This window comes from Rattus norvegicus, chromosome X (genome assembly GCF_021556685.1).
Source record: "Rattus norvegicus strain SHRSP/BbbUtx chromosome X, alternate assembly SHRSP_T2T, whole genome shotgun sequence".
NCBI lineage: Eukaryota > Metazoa > Chordata > Mammalia > Rodentia > Muridae > Rattus > Rattus norvegicus.
Genome location: NC_141554.1, coordinates 53,272,664 through 53,300,167, shown reverse-complemented (window position 1 = coordinate 53,300,167; position 27,504 = coordinate 53,272,664). Strand labels below are relative to the sequence as shown.

General features: G+C 35.3%; 1 protein-coding gene across 1 annotated transcript; it reads right to left on the bottom strand.

The window, feature by feature from the left end:
* Positions 1-997: 997 nt before the first annotated feature.
* Positions 998-27,504, bottom strand: Tmem47 (transmembrane protein 47). The gene is given in 3 exon segments (NM_001109317.1): positions 998-4,524; positions 14,030-14,170; positions 27,049-27,504. Coding segments are annotated over 3 exon segments (546 nt in total). The 5' UTR covers positions 27,275-27,504; the 3' UTR covers positions 998-4,345.

Below are 27,504 nucleotides of genomic sequence, written 5' to 3'. Positions count from 1 at the left end.
AAAAAGTTTGCTCAATTAAATGGTCTGGTAAGCATATAAGTAAATTCTACTGAATGTCTAATAGAAATTGCTTTCAAAGCACACTATTTTTAGACACATAAAACTAGTGGTCAATTTCTATTTTCTGATTTTTTTTCATAAAACTATCTGTACATCTATGTACATGTCCCCACTGCATATACAGAGCAGCTCTTTAATAGAGAGCATCAAACAAGTATGCTTTAACAAAATATGCAAACACTGTAATTTACACAAAAATATACCACCATAGGGTAGGAAATGTGACGCTCTACATTGCATCTCTTGTCTCTACATTTTAATGTGAACACCTTCCAAAGAAGACAATATTCACTGATGTTATGAGATTCTCCATTTGACTCACTTGCAGAGTACAAGAACAATCATAGATGAGAATTTAAGTAAGATTTTTCTTTTGCTTTGAATGTGGATTTCATTTTAAATGCTAGGCAAGAATAAAAAAGCCTTACAAGAAGCATGGGAGAACATGCAGGGCTTGGAGAAAGCTGAAACGAAGTGACCACACTGGCTGCACCACAGCTGGTCCTAAAGGGATGACCCACATTGCAGTTGAGTTGTGCTGGTTATTAAATCAAAGCTGTAGCAGAAGTATGGGAAGATGACATAGAAGCCAATGTCCCACTGCTACTGATCTTGCATATATTCTCACAACTGAAGTCCATTACTTTAAAATTTAAACTGTAATATTTGGGCAGAGGGTGTATGTTGGTGGTAGAATGCTTACCTAGCTTCTGTAGGATCAATTGATAGCATAGGAAAAATGAAAACACATATACACTATAAAATTAAAAAAAAGATCATTTGGGAAGAGGTAGGAAGAACTAAGGAGAAAGAAACATGACGATACAGTCAAAGTGGTGTACTTGAACAAAAATGTTACTATGAAATTGTTTGTTTTGAACAATAAATATACACTAATGATTTGAAAATAAAACTATACAAATGTTGCATTATGCAAAGATTTTAAAATAGAAAATGAACTGATGTTATGCAATTTAGAAAATTGCTCTAATCAGCTTACACAAAAAAGACACAAAATGAGAGCATTATCAGTGAAACCACTTTTATTTTTTTATTTTTTTTCCACATAGATAACTTTAGGTTAACTACAAAAATCATGAAATGAAGAACAGATCATGGGACTGCACACTCAAGCATCACTGGAGTGACACACAGGTTTCCCCAGATGACTGCTAAGAGGGAAAAAAGGAACCAGGATACAACAAACTCATATTTAAGTAGTAAACATGTCAGATATTTTAAAATAATAAATACAGAATAGCAGGAGAGAAACTAAAATCATAAAACAGCATGGAGTATATTTTATTTTCTTTAAGACAGATGAAATTTCTAGGCACAGTTTTAGGCATTAAGGAGGACACAGAGGCATAGGTTAGTGTGTGCTGCTCTGTACAAAAATACAGTCTGAATAAATTACATTGCTAGCCATACAATTAGACAATCACTTATCAGTCAATTCACTGCATGTTTAATAATATACAGGTACATGCGAATCCATATATATCATTTATATTTCAAACACATAAGTCTCTCTATATTTGTTTTTAAAATTTACATGTTGACCTTACAAAAAGCTAAATACTTGTGCAAGAAATCTTAATAGCTAGCCCTGCTGAGTACTGTTATGGTTTCTCTGTGTGTATATTATCTCTTTAAGATAAATCATGGATGGGTTCATGACTAACAACTCTGCTTAAGAAAACACCAATCCAACCTAAAGCTACAAAGACATGACGCCACTATAGCTGAAATTATCACTTGTATTCATTCGGATAGACACAATACTACTTTGGATGAGAAACAGTGATTTTCTCGCTGTACTAAGCTTTCTTAGAAATGAAAAAGTTCCAAATATTAGTGATGGTAAAAATGTAGATTAGGGCTTGTTAACTGGGAAGGGAGAAAATTACAGAAGTAATCTACTTTTCAGTAGATTACAAATATATTTGCTTCAACCTGTAACAGAGCCTATCACTGTTTGGCTTATCAGGCAGACAGAAAATAAAACCTCAATAATACTCCTGATAAGATCTTGGTCTAATTGCACACTGTATCCTCCAACACACCTCACTGATGCCAGCACAAAAACTTTGATCTTCCATTATTCAAGAATAAAGAGATCATCTCACAAGAGGCTGTGGTCTGCAGCTGAAATCCCTATCCAAATACCACATTCCTCATTCTGTTCTCACAATATGCAATGAACTTTATAAGATTCTGCCCCAGTGTTTATGATTTTAAGAAAGCTGCTTCAAAATATTATATAATATTAATAACTTTCTGTAATTTTTCTATTCAGTTCCTTATGATTCTTGATAGAATCACACATTTTCATAAAGGTTGATCTCTAATATGCATTTAATAATGTTTGTCTATCACTACTAAAATAAGAATGAATTAGGTATTCATATTTACTTCGATTCCATAAAAAAATCACAATTGATTTTGACATTTGAATACAATATTTTAGGGTCAGGGAAAGGCAGTTGTTTTTGGCAACCATTCTTAAGATAAGCTGAAAGCAGAAGTCTGCTGTGGGAGGTAAAGCAAATTATTAAATACTATTGACACAGTCCTTCTCTTAATGGATTGTATAATATATTAGTAAATAGATATATTTTAAAGATTTCTTCCCCAATGTTTCTGTCTTCAAGAGGGTCAAACAAGAGTAAACTTGCTTTAATGTCTTAGTTAACAAAAATAATCATTTATAAGTTTCCTTTCAGAATTGTATATTTTATATAAAAATAGGTTTATAGTTAAACTATCCAGATTTGTATAATAAAGAGAATTAACACAAGTTTGCAGTAGAGATTCATTGCAAACTTATACCTTATTGTTGATACTTTCTTCCCTTGGAACAGTCAGTGAATGATTTCCCTATCATAAATTCATCATACTTGTGTGCACGAATCAGTTAGCCCATCACTTCAATTCAGAGGACCAGGTGAAAGCGGAACACTACTTGTCTACTGAGACATTTAGACATTAATATAAATCTATCACTATTCCTTTATTTTAAAATGAAGACATTTAAAATACTTGCAAAAATAGCAGCCTTATATTTTAATGAATGTTACACAAAATGATCATCCTAATTCTACTCTCTTTTGAACTACAATGCTTATAAAAGAATCATTAATTTCAGATTAACAGCATTTCAATTTTTTTCTTAGGCAATTCTATTAACACTTTCCAATGAATCAGTAGAGAACACAGAGCAAAAGCTTTAAGGTATATGAATTTTTGTATGGTAAATAACTGTGAATACCAATCTAAGTCTGTTAATGCATACAAGGTTAGTGTTCAAATTGCTTCACTAGAGCAAGTATTGATTATATGAATGATAGATACATGTATGTAGACTATTAATGAACAACTTATTACCAGTATAGAATGGCCAATGGTGTGAAGAAAAAGCTTGTTACATATGGACAATTGTTTGCTGCAAAACTGTGTAAAGGGCTTTAAAGGGTACAAAAGCAACTCATGGGCATGTCTTTCTGATTGCCCCAGGGGAAAGCAGACACCCTGTAACTGCATAATGAAAAACACATGTCTCCAAACCTTGATTTTCTTCCCAGGAGATGACAATTGGCAAACAATAACTTGCTATTAAAAAGAATAACCTTAAGGTAGAATTAAATGGCTATATCTATGATTCTCATTAGATGTCCAAAGGACAGTTTTGCTTTCCAAAAACTCACTGAAGCAAGTCACCAATAACCAAGATAGTCACTGTGTGGTATAAACAGGTGATAAGGGCTCCACCAGTAGAAATGTTGTAAGAGCAAAGGAATTTTACATGTCACTTAGGCCAGCTGTTCCCCTGAAGGCAATAAGAGACTGGCAATTCTCATTCCAACAATGGTTGCTGTCATACAGACCCTTCACATGTCAAGAAAAATAGCATGAGCATATTGGAAGTTTGAAGCATATGCCTATATCTAATCAGTGCTCTTAATTTGTGCAGGTCCCTAAAATGGATATAAAAGCTGGTTATGATGTTGGCAGACAAAAGGCAAAGGCTATTAAATCAACTGAGCAAACTGCTTGAGGCTCCACAAGTGTTTTAGAAAATAGAATTAGAAATGATGTCAACATAAATCTTTTGTTGGATGGATGTTTTCTCTTTTTTGTGTGCTGCGTGTGTGCTGTGTGTGTGTGTGCTGTGTGTGTGTGTGTGTGTGTGTGCTGTGTGTGTGTGTGTGCGCGTGCACGTGCACATGTGTGCATGTGCGTGTGCGTGTGTGTGTGTGTGTGTGTGTGTGTGTGTTTTCAGACTTCAGTAGTAGTCTTCATAATTCTTAGGGTTCAGGCAATAAAGAATGGCACCCCCAAATGAAAATATAGTTGCCCCCCAGGCCAGGCCATAACCCCAATTGAACTCGTGGTAAATTTTCAAGCTCACAGTTTCAATAAACTTGATTGGATAAAGGACCAGGCTGCAGACCTGCAAAACAACTGGGAAAAAAAAAGCAAACAAAATTATGATGTTATTTACAGCAAATAAAACAGCATACATATACAAATATAAATCTGTGAGCTAATTTTTAATAAAATAAATATATATAAGTCAAAAAATTAAAGCACTTCTAATTCTAAATTTTATCCTTTAAAATACTAACAGTTTTTTTTTTTTTACTTAAGCACTATCGTAATACTGTAATCATTGTCCTGTTAATAAATGGTAAGTTGCTATTAGCAATTAATGAAATTAGAAAAACAATAATTCATGAATAAAGAAATGATTCTTGTTTTGCAAGCACTTGTACAATTATCACTAATGACAGCACTATTTACATTAAACTATTACATAAAAAATATATAGAGTTAACAATAGTGGCCTCAATGTAGACTTAAACCCTCATTATATATTTTCAAATTTAAGGAACTGAAGAATTCAACATTTTTAGTGATAAATATGGGCAACATCTTACGTAAGATGTTCACAATCAGCTGATTCAGCCCAATATTCTAGAAAGACTAATCTTGATATCTTTTTTTATTACTCTAATTAGAAACTACTTTCACTTTGTCCCTCTTAAAGAGTCCACACCATTCATCTTTAAAAGAGACTCAAAAGTCATCTTTGTCACAACTAATTATATTCTTTTATTAGACCTTACACATATTTGCATATATATTTCCCACAGGCACTCAAAAAAATTAGTGAAGAAATGAGGACTATGAATCGGAAAAAACAAAAAGGCTAGGTCAAGACTACTATAGCAGAAACAAAACTTAAATCTTAGTTCCTAGTTAGCTCTCAGTTCTTAGTTCTAACTCAGGAATGAAGGGGAACTATGATGAGTCATATTTAATAAAATAAAACAAACCCATTAATCGAGAAGGGAAGGCTTTTTTTAACCTTCTAATACATCCTGTGGGTAATTTTCTATGGGAGTTACTATACTGTATTACACAGAAGATGAAATCACCTATTTAAAATTTGTAGCTTCCCATTGAATCACCTGTTTTATAATTTCTATTTCATTTAAATTGATTTAATTAGAAAGTATAGGCTAAATTTTCCATATTTGCCTACTATATTAGTTTTTTTTCTTTTCTTTTTTTTTTTTTCCAGAGCTGGGGACCGAACCCAGGGCCTTGTGCTTGCTAGGCAAGCACTCTACCACTGAGCTAAATCCCCAACCCCTACTATATTAGTTTTAACACTCAAGAAAGGTGATTCTTTTTTCTATTTAAAATATAGGTAAAAATATACATAAAAGGGGCTGAAAATTACTCAGCCATGCTCATTCAGTTATACATTGTCAACATTACATTGGCAAAACTATATTTACAAAAGAAACCCAATATTTCTAAAGCCTAAAGTATTTGTTTTCTGTAAAATTAAATTGTTTTAATTTTGAAAAAAATTAAAGATAGCCTTGATATAAGAAAGACAATTTTTGTTTAAAGTGGTTATTGCTTAGTTCTTATTAAAAGATTATAAAATTCCAGGAGTTCAAGGACAAAAATATAAACAATTAAATGCAACAAACTTTGGTCCAGTGTGCATGTACATTACACACACACACACACACACACACACACACACACACACACACACGTTTCTTAAACTTAGAAAGGAAAGGATTTCAGATTTTTTTCCCCTTACTTGTTGTCAGCATGTGTTAAGGATCACATTACCTATATGATTAATTCTCCTAGCAAGACTACAGTGCAATCACCTGCCTTTGGCATAAAACTGATGGAGTTTGATGGTTATGATAAAGAGCATGGTTCCTCACAATCAGTACTTTCTGTAAGAATGAAGAGAGAGCAATGACTCCGTCTGGATCCTAATAGAATTCCAAATGAAGTTGCCTGGTAGCACAATTCTACTGGGCTTACATGTGCCTGCCACTCTTCTGAGTTACTACCGAGAGTAGATAAACAGGAAAAAGGAGAATCTCTTGTCACCAAAAATAGAAACCACACCTTCTTTTAGGTATAAAGTTTTAGATCAGTTAAGCTTCTGCCTACAGCACAATTATATAACCTCTGTTTCTAACCATTAAGTGATATAATATACATTAATTAAAAAACAATGGTTGGCTCTTTGCTTTGGTGAAGGAAAGGGAATGCTCATGTTTTAAACATCATAAAGCTAATGAATCAATTACAAAAAGACAAAAACAAACAAAACATTAGATACTGGGCATGTTTTCCCCCATTTTAAGGGCTTGTCTTATTATTCTTATTACTGAATCAAAGCAAAAGTAGCCAGGATATGATTAAAATAGGGATGTGAGTTACACACACACACATATTAATATATCTAATAATTTGATCCATTCAATGAATACTTGCCTTTTTCTGAGTTATACAGTTTAAGACCTTATTGATAACAAGGGAATCAAAGCTACTATTCTCATTTATGGACAGTTCAACAGTAAATGAGTATAAACTAAGTTGGCCACTGTGCATATGATCCCATCCAGAAACTGAGGAGGCTGAGGCAGGAAAATACTAGAGGCCATACTGCATCAACAAACAAACAAACAAACAAACAAACAAACCACCACTCAGTCTACTCTGAGTATAACAGCACAGCACATAATACTAAGCTAAAATCCAAAAACAACCAGAAAGAGTTGAGAACTGCTTTTTAGATTCATAAAGGAAATGTTCTTTTTTTTCTGGGGAGGTGATAGGAGCATATACATGAATTCTGAATGGCGATGCAGATTAACATAGCAGGAAGGGTGTTCAGGGAACAGGCAGAGTTAAATTCCAGATGGAGAAGTATGCCTCTCAAATAAAGAAAATGCCAATACTGTGGGTTTAATTCAGATAACACGGTAGGTTAAAAAAAAAAAAAAAGAACCAAATAAACCAAACCAAACACAAAATACAAAACACACCCATCAGGCATCAGTTCCTGGTTAGGTTTTAACCTGAAGACCAGAGTTATGGTTTTGGACTCCAGCCTAAGCTACAGGTAGCTGCTAGAGAAATTTGAGCAGAGAAGTAATAACCAATTTGAATGATTCAAAAAGCAAGCAGCCAGTCCCTGAGGTAAGGGCTCACCTAAGCTGCATTAAAGCTTCATTTCAATGTATTTCATTTAGCAAACTCTGAGACCCTATGGTAAGATGTAATGACATAATTTCCTGGTAGAAGGCAAGTGGAAATACAATCCCATTAAGGCCTCAATGGGAAAGTCAGCAGAGCAGGTTGCTTGTGTTGTAACAAGATGAAAGATTACCCTGAAATGAATGAGCCTTCTGAATTGTGATATTCTCTCTGGACCCACAGAGAAAAACACATGCAATAGAAAAGCTGAAGAAAAATATGAACCTGTAATAGCAAACAATTTTTTCTCCATTTTTATAAAATATACAGAAAAAGAAAAATGCCTCCTGGCTGTCAGAATTATTTGTACGGGGGATGAGGGACCAATGTTTGCAGCACAAAACAATGACATCATGCTGTATTTGTATCTTACCACCAATCAATGAAATATAATATAAAACAACGGACATTGTCTTTGGTATTCTGTGCCCTTCATTAGATACAGCATTGGGAAAGTTACAGAGCATTTTTGAATTTTAAATGCTGAAATTTACTTTCTTTTAGAAGATGCAATAAAAATTATGATTATGAAATTGCATGCCTAGAAATATGAGAGGAACTTAAAGCAACTAATCTCTGTGTGCATTTTAGTTTTGTTTTATCTGCTTTCTTGGATTTAAGATAAAGTGAACTGAATGTGTACACCAAATTGGTCTTGAAGTTATATCAATCCTCCGGCCTCAGCAGAGGATGATCTTGAACTTCTGATTCTCATACCTCTGCCTTCCAAGTGCTGCAATTACAGACACAAAACCCATTATCTCGGTTCTAGTTTTAATCAGGTGTTTGTCAATTAAAACATTCCAAACATTCAACATTTTTAACATTTTAAGAAACATTTCTTGGGTACTTCCTGTGGTCTGGTTGAGGTATTTGTTTCTGTTACAGATCCTGCTAATGCCCCATCCAGAAACTTTTATCCTCAGCACTCTATCATATATTAAATAGATTTCCAGTTGCTAACACTTTCATTTCTTTGCCTCTAGTCACTCAAGTTATTTTGCTCGCCTGTGAAATGATATGTGTAAAGTTAATGCTCAAGTTCATTAAGCACAACAAACATCCTCTACCAGTTCCTCATAAAAACTGATGTGTAAATATCCTAGAATTCCATTCCTTCTAATAAGAGAACTCTTGAAGTGTGTGCTTTGTACCAGTTTCTAAACTTGTTTTAATAAGGAATAAAATCTAGCTGCTTCTGGTTTGAAAATCCTCTCTCTTCTGGCTGTGCTTTGAAGCTGTTTTTACTTTCTAGGTTTCTAACTGCAGTCCTTCTTTTACATCTACCATAGGACTACTTGCCCCTGAGTCCATTGCCTTAGGGATTGCTTCTGTAGGAACCAAGTCTGCAGGAGAAAAAAAATTGCATTCCTATTTCAGAATTGGAATCCTTATTCTTGTACACAAGAACAGCTAAAAGGAACAAAGGACATAGCCTCTTGGTCAATATGTGTCCATGTGTCATTGTGGACAGTGGGAGTAAAGGTGAAGAGAAACAGGTGGAAAATAAAGGTTAGAATGGTAAAGAAACTAAGAAAAGAATGTCATCTTGATTCTAGGAAAAGAAAAAATTAATAATAATTAAGTTAGATATTACTAATTAAAAATAAATCAGAAGACCACATTTAGGCAGTGAAATGTGTCATTTGAGAAACAACTGTAGCCTCAACTAAGGCAATACTCATGTTGCAAACAAACATGGGGCAGGCCTTCCAGCTGGGTTCCTAAATGTAGAATATAAAGGAAATTGTAATTTGGATAATAAAAACATTTTTCCTACAAAAGGAATGTTAGGCTATTTGTTAATTAAATTTAATACTTGGAAAATAGTACCAGTATGAAATTAATCAGTGTATAATACATTAGGAAAGTATAATAGGATATTGGTAGGTGGAAAATAACCTGAAACACCTGTGAGTAGAACATCCTTTTAGTTTGCAGTCTAAGGTAGATGAATTTTCAGCCAAATAGAGATTAAAAATAACTGCCTATTTTCAGATGATGACAAGGAATAGAAAACACAAGCTTCTAATCAGGGACCAGAGAAAACTGAGAAATGAAAAATTAGTTGCAAGATCACGGAGGAAAGAACCATCACTCCATATAATCACGTACAGGAGGCTTCTTCCAGATATGACAAAAAGGGAGCATCTTTAGTAATGTAATGAATTAGTGCAATAATCGAAAATCTAAATTACAAAACATTAAATATTTTCTATAATTTGTACTCAAAATCCATGAAGGACAAAAGAAAACACTCATTCTAATTATCAGTGGAGTAAAGAAAAACAGACAATGAAGAACCAAGAAGGAAACAATCTTTTTGATTTCACTAAGTCATTAGTGAGGGAAATTGAATGGTGGGTATCAGAGTCAACACATCAATCACTGTCAGCTATCCAAAAAGAGTGAGAAGCTTCTATTGTAGGCTATAGTTCAGTCAGGTCAGTCACTTAGTACTTCAGTCTGCGGTCTTTATGACATTTCAAGCTTCTGACTTCCTAAAGGAGCATTGTTTCTGTGAAATAGAACAACTGCATTTTCAGGATACACTCTATTGGGGAAAATAAAAGAAAGGCTACAGTTAAGAATTTAGAAAGTAAAAAGGAGTTAGTAGGGCAGCTGGAAGAGGAAAAATTTGGTATGAAAACTAAATGCAATGCTGATTCTTCTCTACTTTTTTTTCTTTTCTATTAGATGTGACAGGTACCCTATAAGATGATTCAGGAATCTTTGTCTTTCGTGTAACATAGATATCCTGAATAGAAACCCTGGCTCTCCATATACAGGTTGGACCCAGGCCCACCACATATTTATAGCAGATGTACAGGTTGACCTTCATGTGAGTCCTAAACAACTGGAGCGTGAGCTATCCCAAAAGCTGTTGCCTGTCTGTGAAATCTATTCCCCAATTGGGCTGCCTTTTCTGGTCTCTGTGGGAGAGACTGTGCCTAACACTGCAGAGACTTGATGTGACAGGATGGGGGTAATACACAGAGGAAGAAGGGGAATAAGGAGATGTGTGAAGAAAGGGGGGCTGTAATAAGAATGTAAACAGAATAAACAAATTAATGGAAAAAGAAAAAGAACCCTGGCTTTCCAACATAGTAGTTGGATAACTGGGGATGGGAGAAGCTTAATTAACCTTTACAAACCTAGTTCTTTGACAATAAAAGCTGTTGTATCGGAAATAGAATATGCTTAAGTGTGGCACATGGCAGTTGCTAAGTTAATTATTACTATCAACAATATTATTAGAGATAATACCTGGATATAAATCTAGACTTCTATGAAGGATAAGAAAATTTTGGAAACTGAAGTAATGGTTTAAACGAGCTGGCAGCTGCTCAAGTTAATTTCAAGCCCATCATTAAGATAAGACTTCTGGGAAGAAAGATGATAAAAAATCTTCAAAATCTGTTTAGCTATTTTTAAAACATTTCAAAACAAACAAACTAAAGCCAACTCTTTTAAGGTCAGGTGAAACGTGTTTCTTTCTGAGCCTCAATGAGAAAAAAAAGACTTTATATCACATGATTGTCCCTCACAAGACTATACACTAAACGTAGTTGTCTTTTATTAGTCATTCAAAACTATTTCTTGAGTATCCATGAGTACCAACCAGCACAGAAGGCTGTGTCTGGGTGGAATGTTTTCCAAGTGGAAGTGGTATGCCTGTTTTGAAAACAGGTACTGTTCATCTCAGCAGAAATAAAAGAAACATTTCTTTTGATAGATCTCATTTTCTACATGAATAGTGACAAATACTGCATGGTTGTACAGTGTTTGCTGATATTTGAAGAAAACATTTTGTTAAAAGAAGTAATTACAATATTCACAAATGCCAATATAAATAAAAACAAAATGCTCTCAGTTATGCACTTAAAAAATGACTGAAATGAATTACAAGTGAGGTAAGCCAATTACTTCAGTACATTTAGTTTCAATTATAAAGATTTTCCAAGTTTTTCAATCTTACATCCAGATTAATAATTACTATGTGCAATGAACATGCTTTCCAAAAAGAAAAACAATTAAATGTAATGATTTATTGGCTTTTCGTGCAATTTACAAATAACAAGAATGTTTAATGTTGCTTATATGAAAAGCTAACATTAAACTAATGGTTATTTCAAAATAGGTTTTCTATAATCAGTGCAAAAGAAAGAGAACACAGTTAAATCTGAGGATATGTACATTTTTAAAGTGTAGCAGTCGATATAATGTCCATTTTAAGCCTTGGTGCACAGAGTGACACTATATGCATCTTCATATAGGGTTTCCTCTCATTACTTTAGCATTTACTAATATGTAATAGCTTAAGCTAAATCAAACTCTTTATTCTTCCCAAACCCTTTAACTTTATGTTGTTAAATTCTATCATATTTTGTTAAAACCAAGACTTGTTTTCACAAATGTGTCTATACTTGGCAAAATGTATATTTTAAGGATGAAAGGGGAAACAAACTCCTAGATAATTTTATACAAATATCTACATGGTGCCAGCAATGGACATCTTTACAGTTTTCACTAGTAATTCGGTTTTCACAGTAACTTTGAATATTTAAAAAAAGAACTAGAGTATCTGTATCCCTTCCTATAAAATGAAACTAACGTCTACTATTCTAAAACTGGCTGATAACAATTTCACTTTTAAACCCACATAACATAATGTTATGGGGTACAGTTTACCAAAAAAAAAAAAATTCAACTTATTATCTCATTGTTCTGTTCTTAAGTCCTCAAAGACAAGCTTACACCTAAGTAAAATACCTACATTGTTTCCTTCTAAAACAGGAAAAGACCCAATGGTAAATCAATGAACCAAGAAATAAGCTAGCTGGTATATCTCCAGGGCGTTTTTTTTGTTTGTTACTGTATCATTCCCAATTGAGGCTCTCATTACATGTGGCAATGAAAATACTGTAGTAAAACAAACATTTCACAATATGCTACGTAGTCATGCTTTTGTAGTCTGTTAAGAGAAGTTCTTCAGTTATACTTCCACCAGTTTTAGAGCTGTCCTAAGGAAGTATTTAGTCCATAATATACATCCCAGAAATAGTTGAATGGATACAAAAGGAAGTCAGTAATGAATGAACCATTTGTTTAAGATTCACTGTCCTTTCCTCTAGTCCCAGGTCTCCCAGTCACTACTTGATTTTAAGCACGTTATTTAAGTAAATAAATTAGACATATTTCTAAATTGCTGTTTAGCCCTTTGGATCTTCCTTTTCCTGATGTCTGCATTTTGATCAGTCTTCTTTGTTATAAAACGAACACAAGCTGCAGGGGGCAGTAGAACACTTTGAGTCGTGTAGTTTTAGCTTATCCTATCCTTTAAATCCTGAGAAATTTGATCTATTCCAATTTTAAACAGTCTTTAAAACTCCATCTAACAGCCTAGATGGTTCTGTCAGTGTCTTCATTATTGACAGTCACAGAGGCTTATTTTGCAGACTTCAAATCAGATATGACTGACAGGGAAAATTGAAGATACCACAAGAATATTTTAGTTAAGAGTCAAAATGAATAATATATTCAAGGATATTCTTATAAATGAAAATTGCAACTCACATCAGATAATGAACTGGGCTTTTAACAGTCCACAAGGCCCTCCCCCTTTTAAACACAGCTGCTGGTCTTTTGTTTACATTGTTTGATATTTCTATTTAAAATATGCTTCACAGAATAATGACTGTTAAATTAATAGACATCCAGCTGCCCTCATACAATTAACTTCTTCGATGGTTCACATTAACTGTCATGATTTTTTCCCATAAAATAGTGCTTATTTTCCAAAACACATATGCCTTTAAGAGTATATATTTAGGAAAAAAATTCTTTTCTTGTTTCATGACGGAATGAAAGAAAAAAAATACTGCTAGCTATTGCCCTAAGATCACAAAGGAGGTTAAGGGGTTAAGATTCGGGAGACATGATGCTTAAAAAAAATAAAAGACTTGATAAATACATATACTACAATAGCCCAGAAGCCATGTGAAGTTTTTTTTTTTTTTAATTTTATTTTTTGGGGGAGATTTGGTGTTTTTGTTTTTGCAATCCTAGAATTGAACCTAGACTCCATGCCCTGTCCTAGAGACTCAAGTCATGCTATGTAAGCATTCTATCACTGGGCTATATTTGCAGCCCAAGAAGTTTATTTATTCAAGCATTTGTTAGAAGTTTAGAAATTGATACTGTTCTATGAAACGCTTAACATGATGAAAACTCGGATAAACCTTCAGCCAAATTACCGTAAAATATAACAAATGCCTTTCAGTTTTTATGTTAGGAGCAAATACATGCTGATGCATAAGGAAGGAGAATGGTAGAATGGCTCATGAATCTTTAATGCTAGTTTGAACATAATGAATATATTTACCTGCTGCAAAAAGCATGACAGCAACAGGTCGGTAGAAGCGCCTTCGAGATCCCACACAGATTGAAATCAAACCCACCAGGAATGCAATGAGTATGATGGCAGCGCCGCCCAGGAGTAAAGCCAGAGTAGCGATCTGCCAATCTAAAAGGAAGAAAAGAAAAGCATGATTTTTAAGCAATAAGCATCCAAAGAATCAACACAACTCTGCCAGCACCTTTCACCCTGAAGCACCTCTGGATGTGATTTGTCTGCATGCTAAGCATCCCTTGGGGTTTGAAATGTTTTGTGACAAAAATTAATATTAATATCCTTGTTAAGAAATGGTTCCTTCGCTAAGCTCAGCACAGTCTGTAGGGCAGAGTTTTGCTACAATTCTTACATGGGATCTTCAAATGTTATGTTGAATGTCCGTCTCCATAACCTACTTTTTTCAATATTAAGATTAAAAATTTTATTTAAGTATGGAATTAACAAATTTTAAATATAGAAAATAAGGATAAGGATGAAGTATATATAACTACCATTCATATATAGATTTTAGATATTTACATCACCATGAAACTGCCCTTTTGCCTTGTCTCAGTCAATAACTTTCTTACTACATAAGCTAGTGACAAGATCCAGTGCCATGACTAATTTAGTTTATTCAGTTCATAAATGATATAACTATTTTGTGTCTTTTTTTGTGATATGAACTATTTTGTGTTTCTGAAAGTCATCTTATTATTATATGCTTCAACAAATCAGTATTTTTTGTAAATTTCATTCCTTTTGGAAAACCTTTCTTCACCTCATAAAACCTCCAGTGTTTAATTTCCATTCCCTCACTGCTAAAACAATTTCTCAGTCAACTCCCATCAGGAAAGATTGTTGTTGGTTTATTTCATTTCACGTGTCTGTAGTCACCATCACCAAAATGGTTTCTGAAGTAGGGAATTTCAGAAAGTCACACAAACTGTAAATGATTTCTTAGCTCCTTTTTTCAATCAAGAACAGGTAAAGCTATACTGACCACTTAGCATGTCTGATTGAATGAAAAAAAAAAACTCACTGATGACAGTTTATCGTTTCTTATAAAAATGTAGCCATGGTATAACAGAAAAATGATGCATTTTTCAGTCAATGAAACGAAAGAAGAATTTATAAAGTACATATAGATCAGGAACCATAATATAAAGGATATTATAGGGACTGACACTTTACAGCATAGTAATTTGAATGAAAATCCCAGGATGCCTCTTCTCAATTTAATGTATGCACAGGAAATGCAAATAGATTCTAATCAACTGTTAAACTTAAATGCAGTTCTACTCAAAGTCCATAACCCATAACACTTTGATGCTTTCCCCTGAAATTATCCTACAAAGTGTCTCAAGTGCTGAAGTATGAGAAAGGTTTAGCAGAGAAACACTAAAGTCATTCTTTTTCTATTTATTCTTGAACACCCTGTTCCACATCTTTGCCTCCAAAAAGCTCTAGATGTTTCACTGGCTTTCAACTAGAACCTGAAGAGCCATCAGAAAAGAAATACATAAAACAGATCCACAGATCTCAAAATATAAGCATCAATCACAGGAAAGTAGAGACTATTTTAATGCATCTATTTGTAACAAAGCCATAACTTCAAACAAAAGTGTATCTGGCTTTCAACTAGAAGTTAAAAGGATAGCTATATTATGGCATTTTTATTCCCTAACAGCATGTAGCTTTAAATTTAAAAGCTGAAAGAGTAATCCTTGTACTTGGAAGCTTCTAAATTACTTTGGAAACGTTTGGGCATTGTAAATTATTTGAGATAATGGAAACTTGTAAATTGAAACTTCTGAATTAAAAAAAAATCAGTATAATTACATCAAAGCAATAAATAGGAAACAAAGAAAAGAGTAAAATTCATGGATGGATTCACAAATCATGAAACCCCTGGCATTTAAGGAGCTACACCATGAATAATTTTCGTTGGATTACTACTGTTATCAAATGATTATCACTTTAAGAGAAATCTTAGCTTTCTTTGAGTAGAGATAAATCTAAAAAGCCACCTCCTTAAAAGTATCAATACAAACTTACGATAGATTTCTTTTCCTGCTAAGATCTTCCATGTACCTAAAACATGTGTTAAATGGCACAGTTTGTATTGTTTTTTAACTTTAACTCAAAATCACACAACAAATAGTCTCGAGCAGGATCATCTAGCTTTTTAATAGCTTCAAAGACCCAAATCACATATTTATTTGCATTTTGTAAAGACAGACTGAGAAAAACATTCAGCAAATTTTCTGAAGAAAAAAAAACAAATGAATATTTTCAGCCTTGTGGGTGATGGTCTCTATTGTACGTGCTTAACTATGACATGGTGCGAAAGGGGCCACACATAACAAGAAAATTAACAAATTCAAATAAAAACACATTACAGAAATGAATGGTGGGCCAACTAGATGGCTCAGCAAGGAAAGGCACGTGCTGCCAGGCCTGAGGACCTGAGTTCAATCCCTGAAACACATCGGATTGAAAAATACAGCTACTCCACAAGCACAATGACTACAAAAATGTGCACACGGAGACACAGACACACACACACAACAAATAAATGTAAAAACATTAAAGCAAAAAGAAAAAAAGGGTAGGCTGATTGGCTGGTTTTCTAGACTGTTATATGACTGTGGTCAATTTCATTTTTCTCCTATGCAAAGCATAATCAAACAAGTGAAGTCACATAACAATAAATTGTTATTACCAAGTGATACTCATACAAATCTGAAAAGAAAAGAAAAAAGAACAGAATAAAAATTCCTAATTTCACATAAGGTTAAATTTTCTCAAGCAATGGTATTTCCTTTCATATAGAAAAAATGCCAAAATGCAGTAGTAGACACAGGAAAAATATGTGACTAGCAGAAAGTAGAAACTAGGAAAGGAACATCTTGGAGACCAGGAAATATATTAAAAGCAAATGAACAAAAGCAGTCTGGGTTTTCTACTAGATCGCCTGTATTAATTTTTAGTGCTAGCTTTATGGCTAATGCAGAACACCTCTCTAGACTTAAAGTCAACAAGGAAAGACAATACCATCATTGCTGTGATATTGCTGCCCTTCCCTTTGGTCTGCAACCAGAGTTACAGCTCAAACAGAAAAGCTGTTTAATTTTCCAAGAGAGCGTAGAAATGGACCATGACTGTCAGTGTCCTGGCCTGAAGCCATGGCTTTGAACTGGGATACCAAGACTATATTCCTGGTGGAGAGTGCCAAGTTTTTAAGTATTGTCAGAATGTCCACTGGGAAGAATTCATTCATTCAGCCTGGTTGGTTGCCTAGGACTTAAACTTCACATTCCTGGCCAGATAATACTCAATTCACCAGTATAAACAATGGTTATGAAGGACTACTATAATCAAGAAGATCCAGTATGCTTTTAAAGAGTCTGGGCCTTTAGAGCTAAAAACAGAGCTTCTGCTTTGTGTACCAATACAAGCCTCGAATCGAAAGGACAAGGCCAAGAGGGGATCTTAAAGTTATGGATAAATAGTTAACATTTCTCTTTGCTCTTTCTGAACTACAGTCTGATATGGATTATTAAAAACAATAGTAAAAAGAATTTATGTATACTTAGGCCATTAAAGTACAGTCTGGGGTTTATAATATTTATTTTTCAACCAATGTCTAAAAATTGGATTTAGCACAAATGCGTGCAAAATCTGAGCAATTTTAGAGGAATACACTAAAACATGACCAAAATACTAAAATACTTATTTTTACCTCCGTGGTATTTTAGTTAAAGTCTGTATGTCACAAAAAGAAAAATTGCTACCTTACAGTCAATGTCTGTAAGGCAAATAAAAATATAACATTTGTAATTTTCAGGTCTACTTCTTACAAGAAAGAAAGTCATGTGTTTTAAGTTTTTATAATCAGTTAATCTCTATATTGATCTTCGTTTTTCTTCCATAGAACTGAGTAAGATCAAGTTAAAAAAAAACTGAGAGCTATGGTTCTATATTCATTTAAGACATTTCTGTGAATTATGTTGTGATACTGTAGTGGAGCAGTAAATAGAAAAAGCAGTTCTATAGAATATCAGTGGTCTATGGCACTGATTTAAACATTGTAGTGCTCTCTAACATTACAGCAGCTGATTGCAAATCTGAACTTCTTTTCCTAAGACTTGAGAGAACAGGTAATAATCAATCTTGAAGCAATTCTTAATGTTCTTAGTGTATAAAACGGGTGAGGCCTCAGATGACCAGATAATATACAAAGTGAAATAAGGTTGCCATATTACATGTCACATTCCCTTAAGGGTATATGGGTAAAATGACAAAAGAATACATACACTGGAGACTTTGAAACTGAACTAAGGGAAGCAACAACTTGAGACAACTGTGTACTTGCCCTAACAGAAACAAAAGCAAAAGTAAACAAACAAAAATGCATACACACTAAGTATTTCCTTCCACAGTAACAGGATAAAAATCAGGAAGTCCCTTGTATTATACTATTAAGTTAAATATTAACAAGTTAAATATTAACATGTAGATCAGGAAATAAACTTGAGTCTTCTTTCAAGGTATGTTTACTAACATCAGACTCTCCATTGTCTATAAATACATTAGTAGTCTACAGAATTATACTGACTTATTTTCAGCAATATAACACGTGAGACTAGTCAGAAGTTGTCACTACTTTATGAAAATTCTATAGCCAATGTTACAACTGTCCAGGTGAAGAACTGTCTTCCCACAGGAGAATTCATACTTAAAATTCATTAATGATTTCCAGGAGAGGAAAATCTTACGATGATCCATGTTTGTTTTGTTTGCTAAGTTCTATCTTATATAAATTTCCAAATCTAAAATTGTTCCTTTGTCACAAAATTAGATAAAATAAAGAGAAGTGCACTTTTATTTTAAAATTCAAGTTCTATTATTTGAGTGAACAGTATTTCTCTATATAATATATGCTTTAAATTAGTGGATTAAATTAATATGTTGATGTAATAATAAATTATTTACCATTATCTACAATTCTCATTAGAAATTAAAATATAGACTTTTACAAACTTGAAAAATCACACTAAAATTTGTCTAGCACCCACCTGGATTTTTATCATTAATTCCCCCAGGAGGAAATTATATTATTTAAAATGAAATCCATAACTTCAGTGAACGTCACTCAGTAGGTCAGATAATAAAAGTGATTTTTACTTCATTCCTCATAAATTTTCCCCATATTCTCCATAATTTACCAAAATGAATTTGAGTACTTTCACCCACTCTTACCAAACAAATATTTCTGACCAATCTTATTTAATTGTAGGATATACTTATAACAAAACATTTCAATTAAAATTATGTGGGGGACAACTTAGAAAGATAACTCATTATTGTAAAATCTTTTCTACCATTAGGAACTAAAAACATGGAGGTAATATATTTAAGGAAAAACATGTTCTCAGTAACAGGTGAATTCCTTGGGTTCAATTACGAAATTTTTATTTAAACCCTTGAAGCTGTTATTTGCTAGTTTTAAAAGAAAAAAAATCTCTTTTCTTTAACAAAGGGACCTCTTAACTAGTTCACATAGTTGTATATTAGAAATCTCAGTGGAAATATAATTTAAAATCTGAGTACTGTAACATATGGTGTTTCCTCTCAAATAAAACTGTTATATACAGTGCTTAGCAAAGAGCCTTGATATTAAATCATGGTTTAGCACTTACACAGAAAGAAAGACAACATCATGCCAAATGACTGCTATATCTTCATGTGCTATATGAGGAAACTTTCATTGGCATTCCACGATGCGATTAGCTAACAAGCACTGCTTCTTCTCCATAGTAACTACTAAGGAGTACTTGTTCCTAGATTTATTAGGTCTGATAAACCGAAGGCTGTTTCCTTTTAATTCTTAAAAATTAAATAAAAGAAAAAGAGAAAGGAAGGAATTAAGGGAGGGAAGGAAAGAGAAGGAGAGAGGGGGAAGGAAGAAAGGAAGAGGAGGAGGAGGGGAGGAGAAGGGAGAGGGAAGAGAGAAGAAGACTCTTATGGAGGGACAAGTCTTTAATTCCAGGACTTGGGGAAGCAGGCAGATCTTTGTGTTCTAAGCCAGAAGAGGCTACAGAGCAAGTTACAATACAGCCATAGCAACAAAAAGAATCCCGTTCTTGAAAAACAAGCACAGAAAATTAAAGACAAAATTGCAACTTAAATACCTGGGTTTATTTGAGAAAAGCTGGAAGCTGAAAACCCACAGATGGAAACAGGAATGGTTAGCCTTCTAGTCACTATAAGCTTTAAAAATACTTTTAAGACAGACAGCTAATAACATTCAAAATGAAGGAAGATCTTCAAATACACACACACACACACACACACACACACACACACACACACACACACACACACTAAATAATGCAGTAGTAAATACTGCAAAATAAAACAGGTGAGCTAAATTCTCAGACAGCTCTTTCTTTCTCACTCCCCTAGGGAAGAACTTCTATTGCTTCATTTTCAGCAAGTTGTAAACTTATTTCATTAGCTTAAATTGTACCATTTGTTTCATTATCCCCTTAGGTCTCCCTACCTAGCACAGAAGACATACTGGCTAAGTTCAGATCAGGATCTACCCCTTCCTATTCAATGAATTAATGAGGTTAACTTGGCCGTGCTTTCTGAGACACTAAGAAAATGGAGATGCTGCTAGGAATAATCTCCCAGTTTCATTCCCAATAGACTATGGCAATGTTTTGGTAGATATTGATTTTAGAAGTCTTAGACATGGCATCAAGAAGTTCTTTTGTAAAAAAAAAAAGTTGAATTTTAGATTTGGTGCCTATTTCTATATAAATAATATGGAATTGACGAAATTTCATTTTCCATTTTTCCTACATCCTTTTTTTCTAATAAGCATACGGTTTAAAGAAACTATATAGATGCAAAGTTTGTGTCACTATACTGAAATGATTCCTTAAATTATCAGTTTAAATTTCACAATAGTTAATAATCATGCTGACAAACTAAAACAGTCCACATGTTTTCCTGCTTCTTTGGGAGACCACAAATGTCTTTCATTCTTGCGTGTGTGTGTGTGTGTGTGTGTGTGTGTGTGTGTGTGTGTGTGTGTGTGTGCACTTTATAAGTGGGGTTCTTTGTTGTTTATGTGGCACAGATTCCAAGAGAAAAGAAAATCACTAGTTTCTTCCAATCCAATATCAACCCGACAGCAAAAGAATTAAAAGTGTCCTTCTCTAATTTTCAAGAGAGATGATCTATTAATCTGAAGAGTACACTTCAGATTCATCTGTCAGTGCCCTTGACATGAAATATTTAAACCAATATCTAATGAGCCTGATCCTTGGTTCTATGAACTCAAAGAGCAAAGGCAGTTGTACCTATGTGTACCCATATTTGCATTTATGTTCTTATGCTCATCTCAGCCTACAAAAATAAACTCTAAATTCTTATAAGTGACCAATCATTGTAACCATGTATTGGCTAAGGGTAGTATTTATCCAGGCCAGGGATTATTTACATATGGATTAGAAAAATCAAGTCCAAAAGCTACAAAAGTAATTTGCTTTGTTCTTCAGAGGCAATGCAGATTTTGGAGATGTATAGCTAGACTGTATCAAATGGTATGCTTCAGTGAGAGGTGGAGTCCAACTGTCCACTTAAATCTGAGCTAGCCACCCACATGGCTAGGTGTAACCAATAGAATGTAATGGGAGAGCTAGAAGACTTCCCAGCTGGTTCACAGAGAGGACTGCTCAATTAAAATTCAAACTCAGTAGGTAACCACTCTAATTATCCAGAGATCCCCATGCTAAAAAGACTGCCTGCAAGTGCTCTGGAGGCAAGACAAGCCTTTCAATCATTCCCACCGAAGTGCCAAATTCTTAAGCAAAAGGATATAGAACAGGATCCTACAGAATCAATATTCCAGTCCCTGATTGCAAAAATCATGCTCAGCTGTGACCACAGATATCAGGATCAGGGACAAGTTAAGACTCATTATGCTCTATGTGCTCATTCCTGACCTTCAGTGTTCCATAGTATGGCTGGCTATTTTATGCAACTAAACATTGGTAGAGTTAGTGTTTTTATCACAAACTGAGAGCCTGATTAACTTATGAAAGTCTCTGAAACATTTCAGTCATTAAGCGCCGTATCCTGCCTTTAATAAAAGTTCTCTGACCATGATCTACCAGAGGCTTTATTAAATGCTATGTAACTCAGATGAATATTTAAGTCTGATATGAAAACAATTAATTCATTATCCAATGGAAAAGGAAAAATTACTTACATTGAAAAAGAACATTTTGAATTTGCTCTTCTAAAGATATAATATGAAAGAAAAAACAGTGTTTCATGTATCTAAACTTCATGACATACCATCTGAAGAAGTTAAGTACATTTTATATGCTGACGTGACTGGTGAGTGGCCAAGTTCTGGCCTTAGAAGGAAGCTGGTCTCATGTAGTCTTTCTTCATAATAATACTTTGTTCTACCATTAGATTATGCTATTACTTAGCATAGTTCATATAGAAGCTTATTGCGGAGACTTATTTTGAAATACCTACAAGCATTTTCATTAATAGAACCTAGAAATACTGTCTATAGCTTAGGTCTCTCTAAAAGGTATAATTAGTAAACAAAATGAACAAAATCTTGAGGTTCATTTCTTTTCAACAGGAATGCTATTTTGCTTGAGGAAAGTTTTGTTGGTTTTTTGTTTGTTTGTTTGTTTGTTTTTATTGTTTTGCAATGCCAGAATTAGCTCTACAGGCCAGTTTTCACACTCCTCTCAAAATACTTTTGTTGCCAATAGACTCTAAAGGACTCCCTGGAGACTATAATCTTTCTTTGGATCTGAGCAAAAGAAGGATTCTACTTCACCACAAATTAAAATATCTTTTAGTGTATTTGAAATTGAAGAAGACCTTAAAGGAAAACAATTCATCATAAACATCTTGATTTAATTCATCCTGGATTTTCTTTGGTTATTTAGTTAAGATGCCAGCTAGTACTGGTACTTTTACACCCACTAGTGCATCTGTCCTGGTGATGTTCTTTTAGAAGAAGCTAGATGAGGGTATACTTGTAGTGAGTACACAGCTTACTATCTGTAAAGGTACTCATCAGTGTCACCTCATCCCTAGGAGTACCTAAACTTTCCTGGACCAAATCACATTGTGAGGTTTTCTGATGAAATTCCATTTCCAAATTAAGGTATAGTCTCAAAATTTGCCAAGATGCCAAGAATCTGAACTTAGAATCACTGAACCTAAGATTTTCTAAGAATTGCAGGTGTTCAGGCAGTTCCATTTATCTTAAATCACATTTCAGATAGCTTTAGTCATAAATTCCTTTTAAAGGGCATTCTTATACTAAAGTTAAAATCATGAGCTACATGTAAGCACTCTTGATAGAGTTTTCTGTCAACTGAAAATAATAATATTCACACGTTTTAGCATAGAATATCCTGTCATTTCAAAACTACCAATGACTCAGGCTACAAAGGCAGCTTATTCTTAGGGCAGTGCACCAATGATGTTATTAATATTCCTTGAAAAGGGTACTATTTGATCAAGTGTTTTGTTGATTGAACACACCCTTTTAATCCCAAACCACTCTCAGTTAAACCTGTTTATTGGGCCACCTATATGTTTTTTTTTTTATTTTGCTGAATCAAAAAGCAGACAGTAAAAAGCCATCTGCTTCATAAGAAGTAGCTGCATATTAATTGTTTTGAACAAAAACATAAAATCATCCTAGGAATTATACAACTTCTTAATGTGGAGTTTAGTGAACCTTCACTCTTTGTGTTCTTGCAACTGCTATGACTATGCAACCCTATTATATTCTAAGGGAAATGTTATCAAACAAAACAGAAAGCGGTGGTTAAAACATTATAAAAACTTTGAAAAGGACTGAAGACATTAAAAAGCTGTACAAATGTACTGGGGAAAATTATCATTAGAAAAGAATTCTATAGCAGGCAGCCTTGTGAGTACTGTATATTCCAAAATTTCCCCACCCTACTACCAGTGACAACCAATTCACTCTTTTCTCATTTGTCTTCCTAGAAAACACACAAGCAAAGATAAATGCCAGTGCTATTCTCCACATTGAGAATTGAGACTCTAATGAAAAGCATTCTGGCTGACTGACAACCAGATTACTGCTTCATACTAGAAGTGCTGACGCAACCTTCAATATAACAGGACACAAGAGGCATGGCTCTGCTCTAGCTTAAAACCACAAAAACAGTTATCAATAGCAAGCAAGGCATATTTGGTACCAAAATTCAAATGTAAGTTTAAAATAATGGCTCAGGGGAAAGTTTCAGTAGAAACTGGGTCTAAGTACAGAGTGCTGTCCTCAGAAGAAAAGCATTCCAGAAATTTTTCTTCTTAAAACAAAACCTTGCCTCTTCAAGGCAGTTTTAATTCTAATTAAGACAAAGGCTTTTAATTAAGCCCTGAAGATCCTGGAGAAGGATATTCTGTAAAACTGTCCTTGGTGGGTTTTCCCAAAGTAATTGATTTTCCAGAGAGAATGAAGTCAATCTTTAAAAATATTCAGAAAGACATTTTGTTCTATCCCTCTGCTACTATGCACAGTGAACGGACTAAATAAGCAGTCCACCACTGGAACAGGCAAGGACAGGATTCCTGGGCTGATCCTAGTGTCCCTCTTTGTCTCAAAACCCTGGGTGATAGGAGGCTCAAGTTCATATAACGTCTTTAGGAGCACATTTTCTAAATGTGAACAGCAATTTTCTGTATTTGTGACCCTTCCCTTCTCAACTTTTTGCTACAACAGAAAGTCAAGAACTTCCACATAACTTGTAACAAAACCACCTCTACTTGTAACCCACCTTGTTATCTTTTGGGAGCACAGAAAACTATTTTTTTTTTCAAGCAAATGAAGCCAAAGCTGATTTAAGGAACACAGGTTGAAGTGCACAGAGACAGAATAAGGGGCGGTGGCTTGGAGCGGGGGGAGGGAGTCAGAAAGTGTGCCTGCCTTTGATTTTCCCTTTACATAGTCCTAGGGACACCATATTTGCATTAAGCTTATGTGTCCTTATTTGTCCAGATGTAATCTTTGGACATTTTTTTTCTTTTACTCTTTTACTCTTTTTTTTTTTTTTGGGGGGGGGGTCTAGTTACAAATTTCTTTGTAGCTAAAATCAATGGGTATGGAGGCAATTAAAGAAAAATTAGCAAACAAACTGGAGCTGCCTCCACTCCATTCCCCACATGCCAGGCCAAAAGAAAAGGATAATAGCCTAAAAAGCAAATGGGAGCTGAAGCTGGTTTCTCCAACCTATCTGAAAAGTCTTTATGCAATCAGTGGGCTATTATTTCAGGAGACAGAGTGAAGGGGGCAAAAGATTCACGTTGCTAAGGAGATCTGCTGAAGCTGGCATTACTACATAAATTTCCATTTCTATTGATAGGGAAAAGAAAAGATATTTTTTCCAAAGTTTATTTGGATCCCCTGGTTACCGAAGAAAGGCATTTTGTAGGTTTATTTTATCTTTAGTTGTAAACAACTAATCCTGAAAGAATTAAAAGGCCGGAGTGTTGACCTCCTGCTGCCAACCAGTCCCCTTCCCTATGAATCAATCAACAAAGAAAGCCTTCAATAGGTATTCTGAGGTAAGAGCAAAGAAAAGGCCTTTGTAAGCACAAAATTAAATTTCTGGAAGGAATTTAACCAAGTGAACTAATTTCTCCTATAACAAAAACGTAAGACAAAGAAAAGTCGGATTTTTTTAATGGCCTTTGTGCTATTTCAACTTTATTAGAACTTGAAACGTTTTCAGCAAAGCTTAAAAAATGTCTCATAGAAGACATGAAACTGTCAAGAAGGGATTTAATGAGTTTCTCAGGTTAGTGTGTGAGTGTGAGCTTTGCTTGTGTGTGTGTGTGTGTGTGTGTGTGTGTGTGTGTGTGTGTGTGTGTTAGCGCGCACGCTCCAGCATAAAAAAAGCACCAGCCGAGCCTTCCTTTTACATTCCTTAATCTGTACACCAGCAGCGGAAGAAACAGAATTCGAGTGGGAATAGTTTTCAGCAAGAAATTGGAAGTTGGCAAATTCCTACGAAAAATAAATGGGACTCTGGGAATGGGGGCGGGGGGTACAAAACAAAACAAAACAAAACACTGGAGGGTCAGGAAGGGAATAAAGTCACAAAGTCCCTTTTGAGCTAGTAGCCACAATGGCTACCGCCTACTCTCCCCTGTTTCCCATCCACCTACAATTTTCATTGCTGGCTGAATAAAGCACAACTTTCCAGGCAACTGTGAGTAACAAGCTCTCGGAGAAACGGACTGGAAGAAAGAGGAGTTTCTTACTGTGGGAGTGAAAGAAAGGCAACTCAGAAGCAACAACGGTGTAGCCAAAAAAGGAAAGGAAATTCATCAGTCTCTCCTGACTCTCCGTATCCCTCCCCAAAATTTAAAGGGGACACACACACACACACACACACACACACACACACACACACACACACACAAACTCACTCGGGAAAAGCCAAGTAAAGTGAAAACAGGGAGAAATGTGGGCCTAGAGGAAAACTTGGGCAAATTGCTCTTAGAAGATTGGAACGGAGAACCCATACAGATTTGGAGCGTTTTACCCATTTCTTTTTTAACAGGGGTGTGGAAGGCACTGCGTCTTTTACACGCCACATGGTTCTCGCCTTCAATGATAACAATTGCCCAAAATAGCATACGTGTTACTCCAAAGCGGGAGAGACCATCAAGGGAGGAGCAGAGGGCTTAGGAGGTCTCTGGAGTCTTGCCTACCCGGACCCCTTCTGGAGAGGGGCATATGCGAGAGGGTCCGGGGGCCCAAGGGTTAGAGAAGGGCCAAGAAGATAGGGCAAGGAGGAAGGGAGGGAAGGAGAGGAAAGTGGGGGAGGTGGCTCCCAGCGAGGCGGTGGCAACAGAGGAGCCCTGGATGGCCACGCGGGAGCAAGGGGCGCGGCGCGGGGTTGGGGGTGGGGGCTCACCGCTGCCGAGCGTGGACTCGCAATGCCAGCTATCCAGGTTGGCGGGCTTCCTGCAGGACTCCCACAGGGACAGGTAGTACTGGTGGTCCGCGGTGACCCAGGCCGGGCTCAGAACAGCTCCCAGATCCAGACACAGCGCCAAGAAGATGCACACCAGCCCGACCAGCTTGAGCGGGGTCAGCACCGACACGCGCACCTCTTCCATGCCGCTGCCAGCCGAAGCCATGCCCGGGCGCCGCTGCCGCCCTCCACGACTCAGGCGAGGACGCCAGGAGGGTCCGAAGAGCCCAGAACCGGACTTCCCGAACAGAAAAGCGGCGGCACACGCACCGAGAACTCCTACCTCGGGGCTCTGTTTAGCACACCGAGCGCCCAACGGACTCGCCTAGCTGGGACGTCTAGCCCTAAGGAGGTCGTCCGCTGCTGCAGCGACAGCAAAAGCACAGAGAATCTTCA